This window comes from Drosophila takahashii, chromosome 2R (assembly GCF_030179915.1).
Source record: "Drosophila takahashii strain IR98-3 E-12201 chromosome 2R, DtakHiC1v2, whole genome shotgun sequence".
Classification (NCBI taxonomy): domain Eukaryota; kingdom Metazoa; phylum Arthropoda; class Insecta; order Diptera; family Drosophilidae; genus Drosophila; species Drosophila takahashii.
The window spans coordinates 35,853,222-35,880,003 of record NC_091679.1 but is presented as its reverse complement, the minus strand read 5'-3'; the positions used below and the strand labels follow the sequence as shown (position 1 = coordinate 35,880,003).

Sequence of the window (26,782 nt, the reverse complement as noted above, 5' to 3'; positions counted from 1 at the left end):
TTAAAAATATTAAGATTGGAAAAATAGAGCCCAGAAGTCAATATGCCTTTTTAAGTAAATGATGAAGTAAAGTAGTTACCCGCTATTTTCTTCGGTGCAGTTAATTAGCGCCAGGCGTCAAGCGTTTGTCTGCAGCCCTCAACCCCTTTAGGCAATAGCCTTCGAACCACTTGCCCCTCGGCTGCTCGGTTCCGTTCCGAGCAGAAAAAGCGGAGCAAAGTGCGAGCCCCCAAAAAGTGAAGCCAAGAAGGCCCCAATCCTCTGCTGCTGCGCTGCCTTCACTTCGGTTCGACGGCTCGACGACACGAAGGCCGAAAGCCGAGCGAAGGCGAACGTTTTCTCAGTTTTTCGCAGCGTTTCCTCTCAGTTACTTTTCAGCTGCCGGCGCGAGCGGTGCTATTTTCAAAAACGCTCGAGAGTGGCTCGAAATTTCGAAAATTGCTGGCCAGGAAAATCCCTCTTCACAAAAAAGGGGAAAACTCGCGCGCGTTTTTCACGTTCGCCGAGTCACCCAGACGTCGATCGTTGGTAGAGCGTCATTTCAATCGAAACACTCGTGAAATACGTCTGAAAGTAGATGAAATACAAAGCAGCATATGTACACGAAATTTGTTATCAACGCGACGACGACGACGAGAGCTTAATGCGGGGCTTAGCCTGATTTTCTGATTTTCTGCGTGTGCTAATGCGTCGTTTTCCACTTGCTGGGGAACCGCTTTTCCCGTGTGCTATGTCCGGTGAATTGGCGCGCAATTCCATTGAGTTCCATTGTATTGAATTGAATTGAATGCAAATTGCAAATTGCAATTGCGGCACAGCGCGAAATTGAACCTTTGACAGTGGCGGCGGGTGCGCGCAACGTGGCGTATGCGTAATCTGTGGCAAAACGAATCGAAGTACTCGCAATCAAATTGAAATTGAAATGGAAATTGAAATGAAAGGCGCGCGCCGGCTCAAATAAATTATGCGCCAGTGAGTTCTAAGTGTGCCTTCTCTTTTTCGCGTTAAAAAATAAAAATAAATACGAAAAAATAGACCCAAGCCCAGGCAATTGAAAATGCGATTCATATCGGTCCGAATAGCAGCGACAACAACAACAACTAGACGACAACAACAACAGCAGGAACAACACTGATGATCGCTGGCAACATGTCAAGCATAATTAATTTTCGATTCCGCCGATTTCTTGCCACCACAAGCTCCACCTCATCTGGAAATCTGGAAGTGTAATTACGGGTAAACTTTGCGTCTTTACTTTTTCCTTTGTAATTAATCTCTGCCTCTCCCTGATTCTCCGACTCCCCGGTTCCCCGAATCCCTGCTCCCATATTCCCCGATTTACCGATTTGTTTTTGTTTTTCCCGCTCTTTGTCGCTATATTGCCAAGTGCGATTTTGTTTTATTATAATGCGAAACATATAAACATTTCACTTATCTGTGTGTATCTGCGAACGTGTGTGCTATCTGCCTTTGTTGTTTCAACATTTTGCGAAAATTGTTTAATTGTTTGGATTCTATTATCACATTCGGCACTCGCTCTCGGCGCGCTTCTCTCTTTTTTTTATTTTTTTAAAATTTATTGCTGCCAAGCATTAGGAATTTTCAAAATCAAACTCGAAAGCTGATCAAATTACGAATAAGCTAGCATATGTTTGATTGTCTGGCGAGCAATTAATAAAGAACATTTGCATGGCGTTTTGTAAGGCGGAAATTCCCACTTGGATTTAATTGCCTGGCAACAATTCGGGGCGCAATAAATTTTGAAAATCTATTGAGGCGTAGACTAAGTAATTCGGATACGGAGTGAAGTTAAGCCGCTTAACGGCTACCAACTAAGTGAGTGATTAAACAAAGTGCCTTAGATTGGATACTTGTATGCACACAACACTTTATCTGTTGCCGGGCATGAATCACCGGTGAGACACATTGTTTAACCAATTAGTAACGATGTGTCAAATATCCCGCAGGTGATATATAGATAGGTAAACTGGCCAACTGTCAGGCACAACTGATAAATCACAGCAGCAGCTGCAGCTGCCATTGCAACTGCAACTTCAATTGCAGCTTGAATTGTCACTAAGCTAATCGCTGGCAATTTCCTGTATTACCAAAGCCTCCCAAAGCCATAAAAAGTGTTATACTAGGGTACAGGGGCAAAAATAGGGAATACGATGAACTGGCTCATTAGGCGGACAAGGACAGACTGCCAGAAGGACCGTGCAAATACAAATTACGACTCCTGGGGCAATGAAGACACAAGCCGAAACGCAAACAGAAGAGCCAATAAAGTGTGCACTAAAAGAAATATGATTCAATATTAACCTTTTCAGATTGTGAAAAGAATAACGCCTTCTTAAAAACTATCGTGTATTGGCTTCTAAAACTACTAAATGCTCAATTTCCTAAGCTTCGATTTCCTTTGTATCATAAAGTTCCTTAATAACTTCTTGATACTTTAATGATATATTATAAATAAAAGGTAATATTTCTTTCTGTGCAAATAATGCTGGTAATAACTGCGCTTTGCAGGGGCGATCCGTTTGTGGGCGGGGCAGGGAATAAGCCAAAGCTGCATGGGTTAATATGAATGTGCGCCGGCATGTTCATGAAATGTCCATAGAACAAACGTCTGACTAGCAGTTCGAATACTCGGCTAAACAGGCGACACACCAGGCCACGGATGACAGTCCCAGTCACAGTCCCAGCCCCATTCCAGGTCCCCGATCCTCCAATCCCCCAATCCCCCAATCCTCCAGTCCCCGATCCTCTGATCCCCATTTGCAGTGGCAAAGACAAACGGACGGACTTTCCCGTACTGCCTAGGTGTCGCTTTTTGTTGTTGCTGTCTCTGTTCGCTTTATAATAAAAATGCAACCATACCAGTTTTGCCAACTGACAACTCACATACTCACATCGTACATAGGCGGCGGGGCCAACTCGTTTGCCCCTTCTGCCCACCGAGCAACATCAACAACATCGGCAACAATAACAACTGCAACTGCAACTACAACTACGAACTGCATGTGAATTCGGTTTCAAAAAACTATGTGTTTATACCCTTGGATCAAGGGTAATTGAAGTGGATGATGTTGTTTGCTTAGCACTGAGGATGGGCAATTGTGCGGGGGATATAAACTGGTGAGTTGGGGAAGTCTTGAATGAAAGTGGTTTAAAGAAAAGTCTTCAACTGGGAAATCCTTTTGATAGAAGGTTTAAATATTCAACAAAATGTAAATCAAATGTTTAGAAAACTATCCTTACAGTCTTATAGTAGTAATTCTAGAAAATATATTTCAAGCTTAGATAGATAAATCAAAACTTGGTATAGACTTTTCTAAACTTTGACAAAAAACTACTCAAATAATATTTAAAATAATTTAAATATTTGTGATAATTGAAATACTTTGAGTAAATATTGCTTTTAAGATGTCTCTCCGAATCCCAGAACTGAAGGATTCTGACTTGATTTTAGGATACTCCTGATCCTTCTCATTTTCCAGGGCATTCCGTGGTCGGTAGTTCATTACCTTGGGTTGTGATTCGTGGCTGCAACTCTCCCTCGCTCCCGCTGGCCACGTTCACGCACCTGTCCAAGCACAGAGCCAGGCGGTCTGCGATCTGCGGTCTGCAATCTGCGGCGGGGCTTCAGGTCTGCTCCACTCACTCCATCCCCATCTCCAGCTGCAGCCGAGCGATCTCCAATCCGCACACACTCACCTGGAGAGCCAAACGGCAACTGCAACTGGTGACTTTGCAGGTGTTTTGTTTGTTTGCCGGACTTGATTATGCTGCCGAGGGGGAGGGAGAGTAGAGAGGCCACTGCCTGCATAATAATAATCCGGCAATTAAAATATGATCGCATAATAACTCGACACTCGCGCGTCTGCCTATGATTTATGGTTCAGCTGGTTCGGCCAGCGACTTCTGGCTTATTTATAGAGATGGTCCAGCCGTAGAGCCCCGATAACCAACTCCCCATTCCCGATTCCCGTTCTCCGGAGAATTCTTCTCGTAGTGGGGTAATTGTGCGGCTGCGACTACTTTTTCTTCGGCTATCCGCATACTTTTGCATTCGCTTAAAGGTAAATTGCTGTCGCCAAGCGCCAGACGATATAGGAGATACCCCTCGCCACCCATGTACGCCCCCCTTGAGGCCCCCTTTTAAGCCCCCCTTTTTTTAACAAGCCGGCTTGGCTCGTTTCGTTTTGGCAAAACCCAAAACAGAAGACCAAAGAGCGAGAAACAAACCAAAAGAAACAAAAATGAAAAGACTGAGAAGCAAAAAGCTAAACATTTGATACGCCCCCCCCTCGCGTTAAAGTCCCCCCTTTGTGACACCGCCTGTCCGACTGTTGCTTCTAATAAATAATTTTAAATGCTGACTACAAAACGAAACCGAGCGAATGGAGTGAAGTTTAAGTGTAACCCAATAGCCAAGTCGCGTTCTTAATTGCCTGCGTGGGATGTGGGGATCTGGGGATGTGGGGCATGTTGCTGCTGTGTCTGTGATATGGTGTTGCTGCCGTACGCGAGATGTTGCAGCTGTGCAAAGTGGGCCAAAACAAGAGCCCAAGAGTGCCCACTACTAACCAGAGTATCTACCGAAGTCCAAAGTCCTGTCTCCCATTCGGGGGTGGTTTCTCCGTCTGCCAGCCTCTGTTTTCCATTTCCCATTTGCCATTTTCATTTCCATTTCCCCGTTAGATGGATAGCTCATGACGTCAGCCTCTTTGTCGCCATATGTCTAGGCCCACACGCACATACAGAGCGCCGGGAAAAAGCATGCGTCATCGCAGCGTCTGTCGATTGCAATTTCGCCAGCCCCCCAAACGATTCAAAGGGAATCCGGCCAAGGGATGGAGATCGGAGTGGAGATGGGGATGGGGCTTCAGTCTTCTGCGTCACACAACCAATGATAATTTCGCCATGACACGCAATGCAAACACGATTGCACACACTCAAAAGGCAGCAGAGCAATTTCCCTTTTTGTTGTACAATCACAGAAACTAATTAATATTTGCTGAACAATACACGGCTAATAAAAATTCCTCCGATAAGATATTAAAAATAGACAATTCCCCTCGTATCTTGCCATAATGGTTGTGCCAGACTAAACGGCGTGTACTTTGGCGATTATTGGGGTTTTTTTGAGGGGCAATGAAATGCTCTAATGTGGAGGGCCATTGAAACAGGGAGGGAAAGCTATCAATGCAATCAAACTTGTGTGACTATTTCACAAGATATTATTATATTTATAATAAAGTTTTTAGTAAATAATCTCCCGTTCTTACCATATATTAAGTTAAATCTTATTAGTTCGCTTGTGACACCTTTATTATACGATTTGCTACTTTAAACAAAGATATTAAACTTTATAGTTCGGATTAAGTTCTCTCTAATTACACCAAATAAATCTTAATACCCAACAAGGTTGCTCATCATCTGGGTAGTTTTTAAATATTCATATTTTTAAATGCCTTATAAAAGTAGTCTTTTAAACCTTTTAAAAATGTTCACTACCAAGCTCGTTTTGCAATTTGTATTTCATGTTACAGTCAGTTCACTAAAGGACTAAGAGACTTAAAATAATCAATACTTCCGTCAAGTTTCCCACAACGTTATTTCACTTATAAATAGAGCTTCCAGTTCTAAACTTAAACCCAACTTATTAGTTGGTCAAAGAGAAAATCAAAGTTTTCCTACTTTGTGCCAGCGCCAACCCTCCATTCTCGCTCTCTTTTCCGCTCACATTTACCCCTTAACTTCCCCTGCTGCGCTGCTGCCTTCCATATACAGAAATAAACTAGATTACTAATACGCCGTGTTGTGCCACATTGTGCTCGGTTTATTTACAGTCAGCAATTGCAACAATTTACTCAGTGCAGCCAGACAAAATGGCGGCAATGGCAGTCCAGTGTGCGGTGGTATCTGTGTACTTCTATTTGTATTTGCGCTTGCAACCTCGCTGACAGCATTTGGTGCGTGCCATTTAACTTGACAAGCTCATTTGTTGCAACAGCAAATACAGCGAGTATAGCAACAGCCAGCTGTACATATGCCAAGCCAGCAAAAAACGAACATTTGTTTACAATATTTATTTATTTACTAACATTCATTCTTATTGCCCTGGCAGGCAGTCCGGCAATGTCAGCCGCGTTTTGGCAGCGGATCCAGCGATTCGGATTCGGATTCGCGAGCGAACAAGCAATTTCAATTGTCGGCGATATATATGCGGGCTCACACAAGCATAAAGCGATATAAATACATATGTTCGCTAGCAGGGGGGTTCTGGTAATGGGAGTAGTATAGCACCTTGATAACAGCGCTCGTGTGGAGCAGCCCATAAATCCATAGATCCCTGAAACCGCAAGCCAAAGTCCGGGCGGTTGTATCCATCTATTGTCCCAGTGCAACGGGGGCCAAGATGAGCAATTTGTAGTCGCAATTTCACACAAATTATGCAGATGGCACAGAGAATCTCCCTAGCTTTTAGTTTTTCGCTGCTCCGCTCATTTGTATGTAAATGTATTAATGTGCATTTATGTATTTCCTATGCAAAGTCCATGAAAACTTGTAAAAAAGCCAAGCCAAACCGAAAAACACTGCGATGCCCATAAAAATGGAAGCAAAATTTGTGATAATCATATGTTAATTTCAAATCAACGCTGACGTTCATGTTCCTGCTCCGGCACTCCAATCATAAACAGACTAATTTATATGAGTTTAGCGGGCCTCCATTTCTGTACGTCAATAACGAAGGAAAACAAAAAGTATAGCAAGTGATTCACTGAATAACTGAGAGAAAGAAGTTCGGAAAAACTACACTCTTAAAATTAAATATTAAAAGAAATGTAACAATTTATTTTTCCTGCTTTAATCTCCTTTAAAGAATTTAAAAGCTTAAAGAAAATCATGAGAACTTAATTCATATTGCATTTTATGATTCCCTTTACTGGGTTTCCTATAAGCCACTAGACAATCATTTCCGATTGTGTAACTTCCTTGAAAGGCAAATAACACAAAGATCTGGTCATTAGCTGCGACTTGTCACTAGAATTTGGAGCAGCCAAGATTTGGTCTGGCATTGTTGCTGTAATTGAATTAACACCTCCTCCGGGGCAACGTCTGCCCGTCTTTGTGGCAGGTTCAACGTCACGACACCGAACTAATCGACAAGTAAACAAACATCCAATGGCGAGGCAATCAAAGGCGGACGAAGCTGATCAAGTGCGACTGCACTGGACGGCGAGTTGTCACACGCGGGTCCCCGTTTTCCCCCTTTCCCCGGCGATTGCATGTCAGAGACGAACACTGAAATCGTAGAGCCAAGATATATGGGCACATCAACGTGAATTAACAGACACATTAACCGATAACCGATCTCCAAACACGAAACACGGACGCAGAACGAAAGACTCTGGCAACGAACCCAGAACGAAAGACTCTGGAAACGAACTGGCGAGCGAAGAAGAGGAAGAAACGGAAGTCTAGACTCCAGAGGCGAACTGAATGTGAATCTGAATCACGGCTGCGGAATGTAGTGTGCCATATGCACGGCCGATCCGATACGATACGATCCGATCGCATCGCAGTCCGCATATAGAGGTAATATTTTTTATGGCCATATCGAATTTCAGGCAGCACTGCGAAACAGAGCGACAGAGCTAAATATCGTCAGCAGAATCATTTTGAGCCGAGCAAAACGGAACAGAACAGAACAGCAAAGAACAGAACTGGCTGGCGCCCAAGTGTTACCCCCGGCACCTGTCCCATTCAGTTCCCATTGAGATCCGATCCCCCTTTGGGCCAACTCCCCGGGGCCAACACTTTGTCTTGGCCACAAAGCAGAGCTGAAAATATTCAAACAATTCGCATTTGCGTGCTAATCAATAAATTTGCCTGTGAAAACCATTTTGATTGCTGGTATCAAACGAAACTTGTAAGCAGTCAGCATAGATATTTATTCGAAGGAGGAATACCCTTTTAAAATACTTACAAAAAATAGTTTCAATAATAACTCAATTTAAATAATGTGTCAGCCCAAGGTATTGAGCCAATAGTTTTTACTAAAAAAATCCAATTTAATATTATTTGAAGTCTTTTTCGATTTAATAAATTACTCCTTAACAATTTTTAAAAACAACCTTTTTATAGGTGTAGTTTTAAACAAAAAACCAATATAAATTGAATTGAGCTGTGCTGAATCTGTTTTTCCGGTTCTGATACAAAATCAGTTAAGTTTGATAACAGTTTCTAAGAATTTGTTTATTTTTTCTCTGGCATTTCGGAGATTGTCATTAAACAAATGTGCCAGAAGCGGCTACCAATTCAAAACGACAACAACAATATCATAAAATCGGGTTCCGCACGTCACTCGCTGGAATTCCCGTAAATCGTCTGCTCAAAATTTGTTGTTTCGTTGCCTCTTTTTTCTGATTTTTTTGTTTGCTCCGTTGGCTGGTTGTTTCTAAAAAATTGTTTACAGCTATACAGCCTCATCTTCGATCAATAAATCCGGTTTTTTTCTCGAACAAAACAAAAAGAAGCCCTCGAATATTTTGTATACGTAGTTTTTTTGATTAACTTTCGCCTAAATAATTGCACAATAAAAATTGTGAGGAATTTCGGTTGTTGTTTCTGAGCTCTGCACAAAAGTTCGACTTTGGATTGGCGTACACAAATAGATGATCACTCACACAGGCGGGGATTGTGTGTGTCTGTGTATCAATTAATTGTTCTGTCCGGCTATTTATAGATTTTGCGGTAAATTTGCTAATAATACTCAAATTTCAACAAGCCAGCAGCACCCGCACTCTAACGCCCATGGCACCTCGTCCAGCATTTCCCCCACCATATTTGCCCCGAGTTTATTAATAATTTGCAAACCGAACCCAATGAGCAGTTAAGAATAATAAAAATCATTTTATATGATCCATGATTCATGGCCATGACAACTCTGTGCAGAGACTTCGGCTGAGCTTAGCATATATGGCCAAGAATCGCCGAGATTCTGGGCTGACTAATCGTCTAAGGCGAAGGAAATATCTTCGGATCGGATTGGAGTAATCTGGTGGCGGCTCCAAAAACGGCACTGAGTTAAGTGGCTTATGCTGATTGGTTCAGCAATCAACAGATGATCGAAATTTGTCCTCAGAGCCATAAATAGAGATTTAGCAGATCTGAAAATATGAATATCAATTTTTTTATTAGCTTCAAACCGAACTATATTGGGCAATTAAAATAAAGGCATGGCTGATAAAATTATTTCTTAAAACATAGCCCTGAAATTTTGATTGGAAACATTTTAAATATCGTTTTTAAACGAGTTTTTTAATGTTTGAAGTCTCTTTACGAAAAAATACTAGTAATATTAATCCTAAATCAACATTGAATAAATACACTTTTTTATGTAACTTCATGGTAGTAAATATATATTTTTATATGATTAGAGATCCCATTTAAAAACATATATATAATTACGAAAAAACAAGTTTTATTTAATGAGCTACATTCACATGATATTACAAACATATTTTTTATGGAAACTCAAGTTTAACTCGAGTTTTAATTAATAAACTACATTCACTTGATACTTACAAACATATCTTTTTATAGCAACTCAGTCTTTCCATAGAAAACTTTTCCAAGACTCCCGAATGTATTTTGTGACGGAACCAAAGGTTATAAAATGTTATAGAAAAACCTGTGTCAAATCATTGTAAAGAAATAACGTCCATTAAACTAGTTGTAAAACAGCCTGTTAATTTATTTAAACATATATTTGAATTTAAAGAAATCAAGTTGTGAGAGACATCTTAATTTTCCCAGCCACTATTTGTGTGGAAACCAGCCAGGTTATTTGAAAACTCTCGAAAGAAATCGCATTTAATTAAACTATATGATGTGTGACTTTTATGGAGCACTTATTCCGGCACATTTGGGTTCGGCTCGATTCAGTTGTTCAGTTCTGTTCGGTGCCTTTTGTTCGCTTTGGTTTGGCAATGATTCGAACGCTATTAAAATCGCATTACCCCAACGGGAGAGTAGAAAACGGCGGAGGGCGGAGCACAGGACCAGTTTGAGGTCGCTCTGCTCTGGGCTTCACTGTGGTCCTGTCCTGGCACTCCGCACTTGGAATGGGCAGGGGCTGGGCCCCATCGATGAGGCCGATGAAGCCCATGATGATGATGATGATGGCTAATAGCTTTGTTAGCTTTTATACGTTTGTCTGGCTTGTGACTTTATTATGTCGTTCGATGCATTCGTTTCTTTTCGTCCCCCTTCCTCAGTCACTCCCTTGGCATTCGGAATTGGTTAACTCTCGTTGTTGGCCCATTGTCTTGGGCAATCGGCAATCGTCAACGTCACGGGCCTTGTCTTCATCTGGGCTGCAGCTGTAATCGGTTTGGGTTTCGGTTTTGAGTTTTTAGTTTTCAGTTTTGGTTTCTGTTTCCCTCGGACGGAATTGTACCAAATAAAGCTGAAATCTGAAGTCCCGAGCCCGTCTTGCCCCCAAGGGCCTGCCATTTGACAAATGTGCGTTTTTAGCCATCTCATTGTTGTGGCAAACAGACTTCAATATGCAAATACATTGAAATTAGTTGCCAGGCAGGGCGATCGGAATTGGAATCGGAATCAGCGGGGAGTTTTGGGATCCGAGTTTTAAGCTCTGGAGTCGTGTCTTGTAGTTGGCCTGTGGAATTTGCATGATTTGCCAAAGTCTTTGGGGTTTTTTTGTTGGCGCCGCTTGCGGGGGATTGCGACTGCGACTGATCTCGAGGCTTAATGGCCATGTGGCTGTAGGTTGTAAGTCGTAGGCATTCCGCTGTTAATTGAATTAAGCCCGCGACATGGTCCACTCCGAAGGTAATTGGCAGGAGGCAGCCCCAGTCGGGCTCTTAAGTGGAATTCGCGATGGCGAGAGTGTGATAAGAAGGGAGCTGGAGCGAAGGCCCATGCGTAAAGTGCATATATGTAAGGGGTATACCTACCGCCGATCATTAGAGGCCCCGTCTAGACGCCGTCTGCGTGCCATGCGTAACCCTTTCGGGAGCCAAGGAACCAGAACTGAGAACTGAGAACCCAGAACCCTAACCAATTTTCTGCAGCCCAAGTGCAACCCCGAGCTGGCTTAATTGCCCAGGCCTTGTCGGTTGGGTTGACGCCATGTCGGAACCATTAGAAACCCCGAACGCCAGCCCATAATCACTGGCCCCCGGTTCTCTTCCCTCGGCCACTTTAATTGGCACGACATCGCCGTCTATGACTGAGTCATGTAATATGCCGCCCGACGGGTCCCCAATTACACACTTCGCACAGAATAATTCGCAGGGCCGAGATCTTAGGAACTGGACCCCAAATTAAATGCCCTGCTAATTCCCACTATTGCTCGGCTATTTTCGGATCAACCTTAGGCCCCAGTCGCAGAACTCTCGGATTTCTCAACTCATTCACTCAATCGCACATTAACCCCGGCCCGAAAGACCGACCGATTTGGCGATTTGGAAATTGCGTACACTGCACACACATGTGGCACGATCATCATCGCCATCTCATCGCCATGGGCATTAAAGCTTTGAAATTGAAGCATTAAAGCGTGAACAATGAACCCACACGATAAGCCGGGAACCAAGGCGATCCAATTGAAATCAACTCGAGCCCTTGACCAAAATCAAGAATCGTATTTGGAATGGCAGACGAAGAGTGCTCTTGAGTTGAGCGATGGGGGAATCACGGCGACATTGAAGCTCGCTGTTACATAAGCGCCGAGGAAAACTGCGACTTCCTCGGCCCAGCACAGCACAATTCTCAATGGTGATTAATTTGAAGACCTCCACTTTATCAAAGTCATCTAATTCTTGTAGTCGAACAAAGAGCCGTTTCCTAGAAACTGAAATATGAATTAATGAGGCACATACTCGTATATTGTACAAGTATATCAAGTAGTTCCCACTTTTGATTTGCATTGTCCTTGTCAACTGACGCTTGACAAATTGCACCTAATCGCAGGGAGCGGACACAACAACACCACTTCAACCGATCGTCACGTAGTCAATCGCTGCATTCGCTGCTCTTTAATCATTCACATGTGTGTGCTGCGTTATCAAGTGCAGAAATTAACATATTATTCAGAACTCTACATACACAGGCCAGCATGAGCTTAGGTCTTATCAGGTCGGGTAGTGTGACAAATACCGATTAAGGGGGGTATATGAGGCCTAAATATGTTGTCTTAGCTCGAACTTAAAACGGACTTTAGCATGAAAACATGTATCAGATTTGTTCATTGATTAATAGGTAAAAAAAACTTTTAGAGATTAGGCTACAGTTGAAAGCTATTTCGAGCATTATATTATCTTCATAGATCGTTATAGAACTCGTAGATAAACCCTTTTCGTTTCTTGGTTTCACAGATTTTCTAATGTACATAGAATAAATGTTCCTTAAAGTTATATTCTAAATGGTATATTCGTTATTGTCATTACAAAATTATAAGATATTTCAAAGATAATAATTATAAAAGATTTATGGCTCGTTGAAAACCTCATTTCTTCTAGTGGTTCCGCAGATATTAGGGTACTCAGTGGTCCATTACTTTCCCTGGCCATTGGCACTTGTCCGAATGCCGGTGACATTTGTTAGGTCAAGCACCGATTTGGGCCGATTGGGCCCGTCCAATCTCTCTTTTTCTCAGCTCTCCCGATCGCCGCAGGGTGTGTCACACGATCTCCGATTGGGAATCGAACCGGGTCTTGGGATTACGCAGGGGATTGGGATTAGCGCTTAGTGATTCACAGAGATTTGTATCCGCATTTGGTGCGGTGCGTTTGGTTCGGCGTTTGCTTGGCGCCACTTTGAAGCGGCCAGAAATCAATAAAATAAAAATATAAAAAAACAACGAAAAAACCAAACCAGAGAAGCTGAACGACAGCAAATCTTTGGCGAAAATCGCTGTGCTGTGCTGGTTCAAGACAAATAATAAAATATTATGCGCCATCGAAATTAATTATAACTCAAACAAGCATTACAATATTCCCTGGCTGGCGCCAGCCCGTCAAAGATCATTAACATTTTTATGATCCGCCAGTCGAACAAAGAGCCACCACACATAAGCATAAGGCTCGTATCTGTTGTTACCTGAACCACTCGGATACATAGATACCTGTATTATATGTGTGTTGTCTACAGATACACGGATATACGCACCCATAAATCGCAAAACTAATAATGTCCAGGTTGTCTTAACACCTCCCAGAAAGAGGCGGGGCGAGGGCTGCTCTGATGATTCGCAGAATTCCATCTCTATCTATATGGCCTCATCTCTGGGGTTCCGGGCAGGGCAGTCGTAAAACCCAAAACGGGATGATTTACTATAGGTACTGGCCAAATTTCACATTTCACCCTGGGCGGCAAGTGTTTGCACTCTCCAAAAAAACAACAGTTGTTGCACGGGCACAGACACAGGCACACACAGAACACAGACACTGACACGCTGACAAATCGGTTCTAAATTAAATTCGAACAACAAAGTTGTAGGTACAAATTGGTACAAGACACCTGCAGAATATCCAAACAAATCTATTTTCGCCCGCTGCGCTGTTATTTTTAAACTAACCGGCTTGATCGTGATCTTTCTCCACCAAAACACAATTTCTTTCCAGTCATAATTCACGCAAGCCGCAGCCACAACAAAAAAACAAAACAACCAAAAAGCCGAAAGCATTTAACGAGAATTGTGCTGAGGAAAAACTAATAGAGATTTCCGCGAACATCGACCGATTGTGAAAATGTGTTGCCAATCAAGTGGCCAGTGGAAATTTTCTGCGCAGCAGCCTCAGAAATCGTCGGCGCCAAGGCGGCATCACTCGAGATCTTTCCTACGCACCCAGGTCCTGATCCTCACAATAATCCTGCTGGCGGTGCTCCAAGTTCAAACAGTCGCCGCCGGAGCGGGTGATAGTCTATCAGGTAAGTGTCATAGTTTTTAGACGATTGTTTGGGTTTGGGATTTTTAGAGATCAACCAAGATTTAATTGATTTCTATTAAATGGTGTGCGATTATTTTTAAAGACTATTCATACGCCTGGTTCCAGAAAAGACCTATAAAAAATGTTTAAAGGGTTATGTAGCTTTGAAATTTATTCTATACGCGTATTAAGAGTTTTACATTTAATGTTATTTTTCAGGTACTTTTTTTTAATTCCCCTTAAAACCCATTACTTTATCAATAAGTATTACGTACTTAAAATGTTCTTAATTTCATAGAAGTAAACTCCTATACCTTTTTCTGCAAGAGAGTTAATTACCTCGTAAATAATAATTTTAACGATCTCTTGAGGACCATTTCTAATTTGATTATGGTTTTATCACTTATTTTTTGCCTATAAATTTCATTCCCAATCCGATCGTAAAACTTTCAACTAACCTTGATGAAGATCAACATTCCAGCCGACATGGAAAATGTTATTCAAAAATTCCCTCAGCTGTGTACATCTAAGCGGCTTGCCGGACTTACGACAGATTATGACTATGAATCATGGATTTTAGCTGATTTTTACGAGCTTATAACAGCTTTAACTGCCAACCAATACGATCGGTAATAGAGCAGGGTTATATAGTTATTTCGAGTGCTTTTCTACGGAATTTTTTTGTAATTATCGAATGACTCATAGTTTTTGAACTCGCCAACCTTTCACCACGAATTGCTTCACATTAAATTAAAAGTAATAACTTAAAAATATTAAAAGCTCCTTATTAAAGCGTTGTACAAAAAATCAAAATTTTTGAAAAAATCACTTCAAACTCCAGATTAATTTTAGATTTTTTGATAATAACTATATATTTTTTTTTTTAAAGAATATTGTAAGATTTTTCCTGGAGTACCGTTCTTCTGTTGGGCGTACGCTTGAGAATACCGCTCGAACACGTGCCGCCGTCTGCCGCTCCTCTTAACCCCTAACCTGCCCCCCGCTGACACCCCTTAATCCTCTTTCCACTCAATTGGCTGGCGCTTAATCTGCGACTGTGATTAATAGGCGAACGTCGCCAATGCCAGTGGATGGGAAAGAGGGGAAGATGGGGGCTTTAATCGAGGGGTGGCGAGCGGAGGGGGTGGGAGGGTTCGGCGGGATTAGCTACTGACTGAGCATATTCAAGCGCCGTCTGTATCGCCGCCACTGGCTCGATTTTATTTTCGCTGTTTTCGTCTGGGCTCCTCTAAAATACACACATTGAGTGGGATTTTTTATGGGTTTTCGAGTGTGTTAAATGTAAATAAAAATCGCATAAATTAGATATATTGCAATGCCGATATCGGGTTACTTGAACCAAGTTCATTAACTGTTCTAGTCGAAAAGAGAAAGGAATGTAGAAAGTCTCCGAGCAGCAAACATGATATTTGCTTTTGATTCGGTAGAGGAAAATTTCCAATTGATTTAAAAATGGGGAAAATTGTAGGATTGGTATTGGGAAATGGAGTGGGGAAAACAGCAGGACACAATCGCATAACAGGAAAGAATGGACCAAAAACAATAATCATCCAAAGTCCAGCATCAAAGAACAAAGCGAACCAAAAACAAACAAGCGACCAAATTACACAGATTGTTTCTGGAGGGGCATCGGGAATGGGGGCGGCGATCAAGTAGGAGGGACGTCGATAATAATGCAGAATAAAACAAAGTCCTAAAGCCGCCCACAGAGATCACAAGAGAAAGAAGGAGAATAAAAGACCAAGAAGGTAGCTCGAATGGATCACCCATACAATTCTTTGTACACAGAGAACTAATAACATCAAATAAATATTTACAGTTAAAGAAACTTTAAGAAATTTTTAGAAACATTTTTTTAGTTTGAATATAATAATTTTCCTGACTCTGCCACAAGGATTCCATAAATTTTAAATTACATATCAATGTTTTAATAAGTTAGACAATTTTTTAATGAATTATATTTGTTCAGTTTTTTGAAATATTAATCGGCTAAATCGCTTTTAAATGCTAACAACTTATTAAATTAATTAAAAGTGGCTACACTTTATATACAACTGAACAACAGGGTATATTAATTTTTCCCGTGTAGCGCCGGCGTCTTCATTTACTGCCCTAAACAGCGGGTGAGAGCGAGAGGGACGGAGATTGTGTGCCTGTGTGTTTATCAGCACATTGCAGGTGGTCCTCGCTTTTCGGGAAGAAGAAGAGCGGGCTCAGCCTGCTGGGGTCGTGTCTTTCCTCTCCCACTCCCTCACTCCCGCTATACCATACCTGTCTTTCGGTCTCTGTCTCCGTCTACCTCTCCGTTTCCGCTTACCTTTTGTTGCCCCATTGTTATTGTTGTTCTTTTTGCTGTTGTTGTTGGGGAACATGTTTAACATGCAACTCTTGGCTACTTTTGACTTAAGCGCCAGCAAAAGAAAAAGAGGAAAACCCAAACAAAGTAGCAACAACAACTGATCGAGGTAGAAGGGTACTTACACAGAAAGAAAAAATTCTTAAATTTGAAATAAAAACAACACATAAGTCTAGAAAAATTTTACAAAATATACACATTTGTCTAACAATTCAAACCGATTAATTTTTATAGATTAAAGATTTTTAAATACCTAGTATTTTATATGTAGAAGCACCATTTATGAAACATTATTTTATAAAATCAAACTTAAAAGTCCCAAAACGATTTGTTATAAATTAGAGAGTATGTATAGGTATTAATCTCTTCATCAAGAGCCACCTTAGAAAACATTTAATTTCTTCCCGTGTAAGGTAAACACACATGTACATAAATCCAGTGGCCTAATCTCATTGACCTGCAGAAGGAGATCAGATGCATGGGCTAGCAGGAGAGGGGGTGAGTCCATTTTGGGTCACGTGCTCGGATAAGATCTCAGTCGGTGGGCAATTTCCGGCGTTTGTACATGCAATGAATCGTCTTGTTTGTGTTTGTTTGGTATTATTACATCAAAAGTCAACGTCAGAGGCAGGAAATGCAGTGGGAGGGTTCTGGTTCTCAAAGGGGGGATTAACTACCCACATCAGATGGGCATAGATAGCCACTTCACTAATCCGCACTCCAATTCTCTTTTTCCAGGCGTCCGGCAATCCTGCTCGAACGAGGGCGAAGAAGTGCAACTGAAGAACCAACCGCAGATTTTCACCTGCTTCAAATGCGAATGTCAGGTGAGTCGATGGGAAGTGCTTGCCACTTTAATTTCCATCCCCTACCCTTCCCGCCAAAACCTCGACCCTCTCTGTCAGCTTTTTTAAGGCTCCACGGATCCGTGCCAAGTTTGCGAGTGGAGCTGCTTTTTGGCCTCGATAAAAGTCACTTAAAGCGAAATGAAACGAAATGAAATAACATAAACATGCTTGCTGAAATAAATCTCTTGTACTCCGTCCCTTTCCCATCCATACATCTGTCTGTCTCCCTCTCAGCATGGGGCGACGCCAGTGTCCAGCCAGCAGGACATTCAGACTCATGTCATTGCAGTTACATCCTTAGCGGCCTGCCAAAATGAAAAATACCAAAAATGCCTCAAATATTTGAACAAGATTACCAGCCAACACTTGAATGCTTGAACTTTTGTGTAACGCTGACTTTACAGAGAACAATTTTAACAAAATGAGATAGGAAAGTCTTTAATTTGTTGGACTAGTCCCAACCTTTAATGCGATTTCTTGACCTCTTAGTTTTACTAAGTTTGTGGCTTTAAAATTTGCATAGTTTTAATAGTTTTTTGAATTACAGAATAGTTTCTTTAAACAATATTTACAACAAAAATTTTTACCCACCCATATGTTAATGATTTAATACGTTTTCCATCTGAATTTGCTATATTTTGTGCTCTGTGTAGTAGGGAAGGAATCTGAAGAAGAAGCTGAAGATATTGCCGGAATCTGTCGGAATGTTTGAGTATGTTTGCATTTGTTTGGCTTCGCATCTTCCTCTTCCTCTCGCCGACTTGCTCTCTCCCTCTCAGCCCCTTTTGGCCGTCCCCCCTTGTGAATTTTTATGATCCAAGGTCGTCAAACGGGTTTCGCGCCGTCATCCGCCGTGTGGGACGGGTAGCACGGGTATCTCGGGTAGCGCGGTATTGGCAAAGGGTATTCGGTTCGGTGTTGTTCGATCTCGGCACTAGATCGTCGCCAGCGACAGCCTCCGTCTTTCACTCGCCATCTCTTTCTCTTTCTGTTTCGCTGCTCAAACGGCGGCTTCGTGTCGTCATTAAGCGAGCGCGTGCTCATCTGGCTGATCGGTGGAGGAGCGAGAGAGGTGGAACGGGGCACAGGTGGAAAGCGAGAGGTGGCAGGGTTGACAAGGCACGGGAAAAAATATTTTAAAATTCTAATTTCTTGATCTGGGGAGGGATGAAAAATTAAAGGAATTTTTGTATTCAAAAAGAATGCAACAGAAAATTTGTCCTGATATCCTAGATTCGTCACTGGGAGGTCTTAATAAGCAATTTATCTTCACAATTTAAATTAAATAAATATTACTTATCTAGTCAATGCCAAAAGTTGATTAAAAATTGTTTGAAAATACCTAAGCTAATAACTTAATTTTTTGATAAAAAAAATACAAACATTAAAACCTTATTTCAATTCAGTTTATACATACATTCACATTTTTATTCCTATTTCGAAAAACAAATTATTTGGAAAATGCGTTTGAGAAAACATACCCAGTAGATCATTAGTTTAAGAAGATATTTTTCACTGTGGGGCTGTCGTGAGCCTGCTGCTAATTTAGCGCTAAGCGCTGCTAAACGCCGCTGCTCCAATTTGAGCGGCAAGCGTTCAAGCTGGCGCCGACCGATCGATGGGCGATCGGATCGATCCAAGCGATTCAAGCGATCGAAACGAACCAAGATCGATCGATCGATCGCTGAATCTTTTTTCGCCTGCGGCTGAGCTTCGCTTCGCTTCGTTGTTATTATTATTTCCATTGTTGCTGCTGTCGTCGTCGTCAAGTGGGCGTAACCGAAATTAAAAAGCAGCAGCAAAATCAGCGGGGGGAGCAAATGGCGAAAAAAAAAGAAACGATACTGGCGCCACCTTACTGGGAAGGCGCCATCAGAGTATGTCCGTCTCTTTCCGGATCGACCGCATGCTGCATCTCAGTCGCACGCGCTGGGGATTCGTCGCTCGACTCATTAAAAGTTCATGAAATCGAATTTAACCCGAGTTCGGCGGGATTTCTCTTAGCTCCGCTCTTAAGATAACCAAACAAAACGCTGCCCAGACGAAGCGTGCAAAACGTTAAGCTGTAATCGGGGCTTGAACGCATAAAACCGATAAATAATGCCTACTTTACGCGGCTCCCGTAATGTAAGTCTCGCTGGGTATAACCACCCATTTAAGTCGAAAGTTTACGACTCGCATTTATTGTCTAAAATACATATGAATATATGTGTACACGTTCATGCATAGAAAAAGGCTTCCAAATCGTCAGGGACAATCACAGAAAATGGTACTCCTCCCCCCCCAAAAAAGCAACACAAATATTCGCTTTTATGCGAATATTATGCTGAATCCGCTGAATTCGCACTTAATGGCTTATGATTTAAACGCTTTGCGGGGGGACGTCTTCATCCACGATTGAGCAGAACTTTTATGTGAATTTGCAAATGAAATTTCGGTTCTCGAAATGGGTAAACATGTGATTAGAGGATACGGCCAGTGATTGATAAATATTAACTAGGTACTTTGAATTAATATTAATGAAAAATGGAAATGGGGTTGGCATATTTACTTTCCTTCTGTATTAATATTAATAAGGGATTTACGATCGCCAGGGGCAAATCAGTAAATTGGAATCATTAGAGCTGTTTCGGTGTGCATAACTTGGACTAAATAAATTCACATTTGCGAATATGGAATTCTAGAGCATGGACAAACCAGATTTGGCCAAATAATTTCATACAGGTCTGCCAACTCCTTTCCTGCAAATTCTTGGGCAGACCGTTCTAAACCCGATTCCAATTCCGTTTCCACAGCCAATTTTAATCCAAGACCAATTCCGATTCCCATTTGAGCCGTAGCCCACAAGTGACAAAATACACATGACCATAAAACCACAAGACAGCCATTACCATATTCACTCCGTGTCTAGAGCGGCAGACTCCAACCTGGCCAACTTAACTCCGAGATGGCCGGCAGAAAGAGAGACGGAGACGGTGTTAAAACCGATCATGTTTTGTCAAACGCAAGGTCGTTAGAGGCCGTTTGCAAATGTGGTTCTGCCACTGTGGCAAACACACATACACGAACTGCCGCTGGGCAAGATCCGAAACAACAACAACAACATCCATCCTCCATCCACCGACCACTCTCCATCATACAATGCTACTTAGCAGCTCGGGTTGCCATCGTGGCGCCTTTGGCTTTTGCTTTGGCAATCTCTCGCAGAAAAAATGCCTCAACTTTCATGTTGGCTGGGGCATTTTTCTATACCGGTTCCCGATTAGAAAGAAAGAATTCCGAAGCATAAACAGCTGGATGCGATGCCAACTCGCAGTTGGCCAAGAGATCAAGTCGAAACTCTGGCCGGATTTCGAGAGCATGTGAACTTTGATCCGTGAGATACGACCAGCGATTAGAGTGATTCTCAATCTGTCAGCTTACCGTGTATCAAAAGATGCACAGAAAACAAATAATAGTTACCTATCAAATATAGGTATTTATATATAGTGAATCGAATCTGAACATTTTAACAAAAGTAATTAATTAATCTCTAAACTGTTTCTGATAATATATTGCTCGATTAAAGAATAATGGAATAAAATATATTTTACTGTACTTATTCAAGATACCATATAAAAATTATGACTATTAAACTGTTTTTTTTCTGTAACTCAGCTGACCTTTACTATCGGTAATTTTGTTTTTCGTGTAGAAATCGGAGCTGGGGGAGTTACGACAATGCCGCACTAAAGTGCCATTAAAATTCCAACTAACAACTGCCATTAAAACTAATACGATGATAAACATCTAGCAGCCATAGACCGCGAATGCGACTGCGACCGAGACTCTCGAGATTTTCATTTTCATAACAATTGCAAATTTTGCACGTTGCGGCCCCATCCAAATTGAGATCCAATCTGGTTTGCTTGCACTAAATTATACACACACACAGTTGCTCGAATACCCAGACCAACATTGTTCGGAGCAACTGCATACAAATTAGTGAAATATTTTGCCTGTTTTTGGTCGACATCTATCTAGATTTATAGATACATTTACAATTAGTGGCGGCTCCGGCTTCGTCTACGACTCGGGCTCTATTATTACGGCCGGGCTGGATTTGAATCTGAATCGCGGAATCTGAATCTGGCTTTAACCTGTCACAGCCAGCAGCTGTTTGCCCCACTCAAGGGTTAAAGTTAAAGGCAACAACAACGGCAATTGCAATTGCACAAGTTTCCAAGCCAAGTTGCCGGCCAAGTTGCAACAGTTTGACTTATGATCAACATCAATTCCAATGCGCCCCGCTGCAGCTGTCAGCATGTCGTTAACAGCCGAATGGCTAGAAAATCCAGATGCATAGATACCAGCATATAAATATATATCTAAGCTGATTCCGAGCTGCTTACCTGTGGGCAGGCAATCAGCCGAGGGATCAACTAACGAGTTGCACAGAGATCGAGGGGTTTTCGGTCTTAAGGATAAATTACTGCAGCATAAATTAATCGACTTTGCATAATCCCAGTTCATTTTCCACTTTGACTTTCAGAGAGGAAAATAAGACAATGTTATTTCTGATTTGTTATCGTATTATCAAGTCATGAAACGGAACTATTTAATTAAGATCAATGGGTGAAATATTTAAATCAATTAGTTTTGCATCTAAAGGAAGAAAAGGTTTAATAATTCTATAAATTCATTTTTTTTTGGGATGCCGTAGTTAAAATATAAATTAAAATTCTCTGTGTAGCTTACCCCAAATGAAGTACGAGTCAAAGCAATCGCCACGCCCAAAGTAAATTACACTGAAGGTCAGAGTGCAGAGCTTCATTGAGCAATGGCAATTTCGAAAGCAATTGCTGGGTAGTAAATCAGGTGGAGGTGTTTTTTATGGGAAGGGAGGTGGAACCATATATATATCGCTCAGCTGCTCGGTGACAGCCATCTTTCACTTGGCTAAGCGCATTTGTGCAAATTGCGCATACGCCACATTGGACTGAAAAAATATATCTACCTTAAAGCTAATATTTCATTTTATTTGAATTTTACAGAACGGTTTCGTCAATTGCCGTGATACCTGTCCGCCCGTTAATGATTGTTATATTTTGGATAAGTCCAACGGAACTTGTTGTCGCAGGTGTAAAGGTGAGTTAGCTATTTATAAATGGGATATAGAGTGAAATTACAGAAAGAATATTACAATTTTAATATTAATAATAATATTATTTTATTATTCTTAAAGGTTGCTCTTTCCGTGGCATGTCCTATGAGAGCGGTTCGGAGTGGAGCGATCCGGAGGATCCCTGCAAGACCTACAAGTGCGTGGCCACCGTGGTCACCGAGACGATCCAGAAGTGCTACTCGCAGTGCGACGACAACCAGTTACAGCCACCTCGGCCCGGCGAATGCTGTCCCACCTGTCAGGGTGAGTTCTTTCGGTCTTCTTGCCCCTCCTCCGATTAAATCCAGACCAGTCTTAGTCTCAGTTCCCCGTCCCCAGTAGCATCACTCACTAAAATTAGCCAGATATTCCGCTAATGCCTCATAATCGTTAGACAATAGAGAGCCAAGCAGATGGACAATCTTGGCTTGATGCTCTGCGAACGGGTATTTCGAAATTCATAATTATTTGGAAATAAAAGTGGAACCAAGGCAAAGTAGATCATCGCTGATAGGGCCAGCATTTCGATGTCTCTATTACCGAAAATGATTTATTCATGGCCCCATCTCCGATCGAAATCTCCGCTGATCCACTGCGATCCGTGTTGATCTGTTTTGATCTGTTCTCCGCGACGCGTCTGTTATTGTTGGCTCCGCTTATTTATGGGCCTTAAATTGTCTATTAAGGCGACATTGTCGCCCCGCATATTCGCATTGCGATCGCGGCTGAGAAAACAAAGGCAACACCATGAATCTGTATCTGTATCTGAATCGGAATCTGAATCTGGGGGCCCTCCTATGACGCTGCCTATGCAAATGCGGTAAATGCGGTAAATGCCGCTTGGAAACCCGTTTCGCCTTGTGGAAAATTTCTTGGCCCGTGGCCAAGCAAATCAAACCCAACTAAATCATAAGTGTCTGATGGCTAATGCCCGATGTCTAATGTCTAATGCTTAATTTCTAATGTCTGATGGGATTGCCTCGTTGTCGTTTTCAGGCTGCAAGATCAACGGACAGACGGTGGCCGAGGGCCAGGAGGTGGACGCCTCCATCGACGACCGTTGTCTGGTGTGCCAGTGCCGCGGGAACCAGCTGACCTGCTCCAAGAAGACCTGCCCGGTGCTCCCGTGTCCCATGTCCAAGCAGACCAAGCGGCCGGACGAGTGCTGTCCGCGGTGTCCGCAGAGCCACAGTTTCCTGCCAGTTCCAGGTGAGTTTGCTATCAGCCAATCCTATTCCCAAGAAAATAACTATTTTGATTTTTCGAAAAATATATAAATATTTTATATGAACATGGAATTCGGGTCCATTAAATTGTACCTGCTGCTACCTCCACCAATTTGTTTTCCAAATTCATGTTGCATTTAAAGAAAGCCATAAATTCCAAGAATAATATTAAAGAAATTTTGATATATTATCACACTCAAACTATTTATAGAAACTTTCTATACATTCGTCTGTATACAGACAAGCTATAAAATAATTTTGTAAATTTATTTAAATTTGGCTCAAATTAAAATATATTTCAAGGTAATAATATCTGAACCTTTAAAATTTTAAATATTAACATAAATGTCACCTGGAATTTACGAAAATAAAAACATGTTCAAATTATTTAAAAAATCGTAAAATGCTTCCTACTTATATATTTGTTTTCTCAATCTCTTTTCCCCAGGCAAGTGCCTCTTCAACAAGAGTGTTTACCCCGAGAAGACACAGTTCATGCCGGACAGGTGTACGAATTGCACCTGCCTGAACGGCACCTCCGTCTGCCAGCGACCCACGTGCCCGATCCTGGAGTGCTCCCCCGAGTTCCAGGAGCCGGATGGCTGCTGCCCTCGCTGTGCCGTCGCCGAGGTGCGGAGCGAGTGCAGCCTGGACGGGGTGATCTACCAGAACAACGACACCTGGGACATGGGACCGTGTCGCAGTTGCCGCTGCAACGGAGGCACCATCCGCTGTGCCCAGATGCGCTGCCCGGTGGTCAAGTGCCGGGCCAACGAGGAGCTGAAGCAGCCGGCGGGCGAATGCTGTCAGCGATGCGTGGAAACGGCAGGAACCTGCACGGTGTTCGGGGATCCCCACTACCGCACCTTCGACGGCAAGTTCTTCAGCTTCCAGGGCAGCTGCAAGTACCTGCTGGCCTCCGACTGTCTGGGCAAGACCTTCCACATCCGGCTGACGAACGAGGGACGGGGAACAAGGCGCGCCAGTTGGGCCAAGACGGTGACCCTGAGTCTGCGCAACCTGAAGGTCAATCTCGGCCAGCGGATGCGGGTCAAGGTGAACGGAACGAGGGTCACGCTGCCCTATGTGGGCGTGGCCGGTGGCCAGAACGTGACCATTGAGCGGATGGCCGACGGCGGAGCCGTGATGCTGAGATCGGAAATGGGTCTAACATTGGAGTGGAATGGAGCCGGCTTCCTGCAGGTTTCGGTGCCGGCGAAATTCAAGCAAAGGCTGTGCGGTCTGTGCGGCAACTTCAATGGCAGCTCCCGGGATGATCTGACCGGCAAGGATGGTCGCAATCACGGGGACGACGAGGTCTGGCACTTTGCCAACTCCTGGAAGGTGGGCGGGCCCAAGTCCTGTTCGCGGAAGCGTGAATCCCTGGCCGCCACGCCCACCTGCGACAAGCGAAAGTCGAATTTCTACTGCCATCCGCTGAGTGTTCCCGCCCTGTTTGGGGAATGCCACGAGCGGCTGAATCCGGAGAACTACAAGGCCGCCTGCCGGATGGACGTGTGCGAGTGTCCCTCGGGCGACTGCCACTGCGACAGCTTTGCGGCCTATGCCCACGAGTGCCGGCGACTGGGAGTCCAGCTGCCCGACTGGCGGAGTGCCACCAATTGCCCCTCCGGCTGGCGACACAATGCCACGCTCTCGAGCTTCAAGGGCAACCAGTTCTACGGGGATCCCAGCTTCAGCCGGATGAAGGGTCGCCGGCGGCAGAAGAACCACCAGCTGAGGCTGCAGCTGCAGCAGGAGCAGCAGCGGCAGCGGAGCAAACAGAAGGGGCGGCACAAAGCCCAGAACCAGCTGGACCACGCCCACAATCGACTGGACCACAAGGATCAGCTGCAGAAGGAGTTCATCCTGAAGCACGTGCCCAGCAGTTTCCTCTATCCGCGTGCGCCGGATCGCACGCCGCCGCCCCTCCACTAAGTTAGTTACCCCCTTAGTTAACCATTTAGTTAGTTACTACACACACACATGAGCACGCCCATCCGCACAGGGAAACCTAGTTGAATTCGCTCCCATGACAGCCAGGCCACAGTATTAAGCTGAACGTCCTCTGGAGTAGGCAGATATATATATAAATATATACCTTTATATACACACGTAGCATCGAAACACTCATCCTGTCGCCATTTCGTGTAGCCTAAGTTTTATTTATTTTAGCTTTAGTAATCGAGTTTTATTCGGAGAGCCTGTTGTTTGTGTGCCTGTTTTGTATTCGTACTTGTATTTGTATTTGTATTTGTACTCCTGTATGTGCGCTGAAACTAAAACTAAACTAAAAACTGATCTAAAAACTAAACTATAACTAAACTGTAACTAAGCTAAGCCTTAGCTAAGTGTACTTAGAACTTAACGCAGTCCTAGCCGAAGTACTTGATAATGTTTGCTTAAAATTTAAGCCCAAGAAAGGAGGAGGATATGGAGAAGGAGAAGAAGAAGATGAAGAACCTACCCAACTACTATGAGAATTGCACAACAGTATTTTTGCTTAGTTGAAACTTGAACGAGCCCCTAGAAGATCCCCAGAACTCTCAACTCAACTCGACTCTCCCCCTACTCAACCCTACTTAACCAACTCGAAATTCCGCTTATCTCAAATTAACCAACTTTTACCCAAACTGTGTTAATATTTATACAACTACTATCGCCAGCTAATTATGCACTTAACCAGCGGAAAAGGGAGACAACTCTTTGCCATTTTTCAATTTTACAATTTAATCGAGTTTAAAGTTTAAAATTTAAAGTTAATGTAATGTACTATAATAACGTCTTTATATACTACCTGTATGGCTGGATCTGTAAATTTACGATATAATGAATATCCCAAAAGATGAAGAAATGAAAGAAAAACAAAACAAAAACCAATGCCACAAATGCAAGTGGATAAAATGGAAATATATGAAAAAAAAAAAAAACAATTTAATCTTTGTGTTTTAACTGGGGAAGGCGGAAATGGAACTTTATAAAATTAAATAACAGAAAAAACATTATTCAGAATTGACATTGAGTAGCCATTTAAACAGAGATTTAAGATTAAACTATCCAAGTCGAATTCACAAGTAGTTAAAGTTTAATACTTTTTGAAACAGTATACCCTTTGGCTCCACTCGTAGCCAGCATAAAAGCATTTGGCATGTGGTGTTCAAATTGGGCAGACCAATCTCTAAGCCATTAAAAAGACATGACAGTTGACCAGCTCGAATAGC

At 42.6% G+C, this 26,782-nt stretch overlaps 1 protein-coding gene across 1 annotated transcript; it reads left to right on the top strand.

The window, feature by feature from the left end:
* The first annotated feature begins 391 nt into the window (after positions 1 to 391).
* cv-2 (crossveinless 2) lies at positions 392 to 26,456 on the top strand. The gene is made up of 7 exons (XM_017152409.3): positions 392 to 1,236; positions 13,662 to 13,968; positions 17,083 to 17,171; positions 22,226 to 22,319; positions 22,417 to 22,599; positions 23,332 to 23,544; positions 24,010 to 26,456. Exons 2-7 carry the CDS (start codon positions 13,788 to 13,790, stop codon positions 25,497 to 25,499), a joined length of 2,250 nt encoding a protein of 749 aa, XP_017007898.2. The 5' UTR covers positions 392 to 1,236; positions 13,662 to 13,787; the 3' UTR covers positions 25,500 to 26,456.
* Positions 26,457 to 26,782: the final 326 nt, after the last annotated feature.

Excerpts from the sequence above, each read along its gene's own strand:
- cv-2 (XM_017152409.3), top strand. The coding sequence starts at position 13,788 with ATGTGTTGCCAATCAAGTGGCCAGTGGAAATTTTCTGCGCAGCAGCCT. Across the intron at positions 22,600-23,331 it reads ATGCTGTCCCACCTGTCAGG|GCTGCAAGATCAACGGACAG; the intron begins GTGAGTTCTTTC and ends TGTCGTTTTCAG. Across the intron at positions 23,545-24,009 it reads CAGTTTCCTGCCAGTTCCAG|GCAAGTGCCTCTTCAACAAG; the intron begins GTGAGTTTGCTA and ends TCTTTTCCCCAG.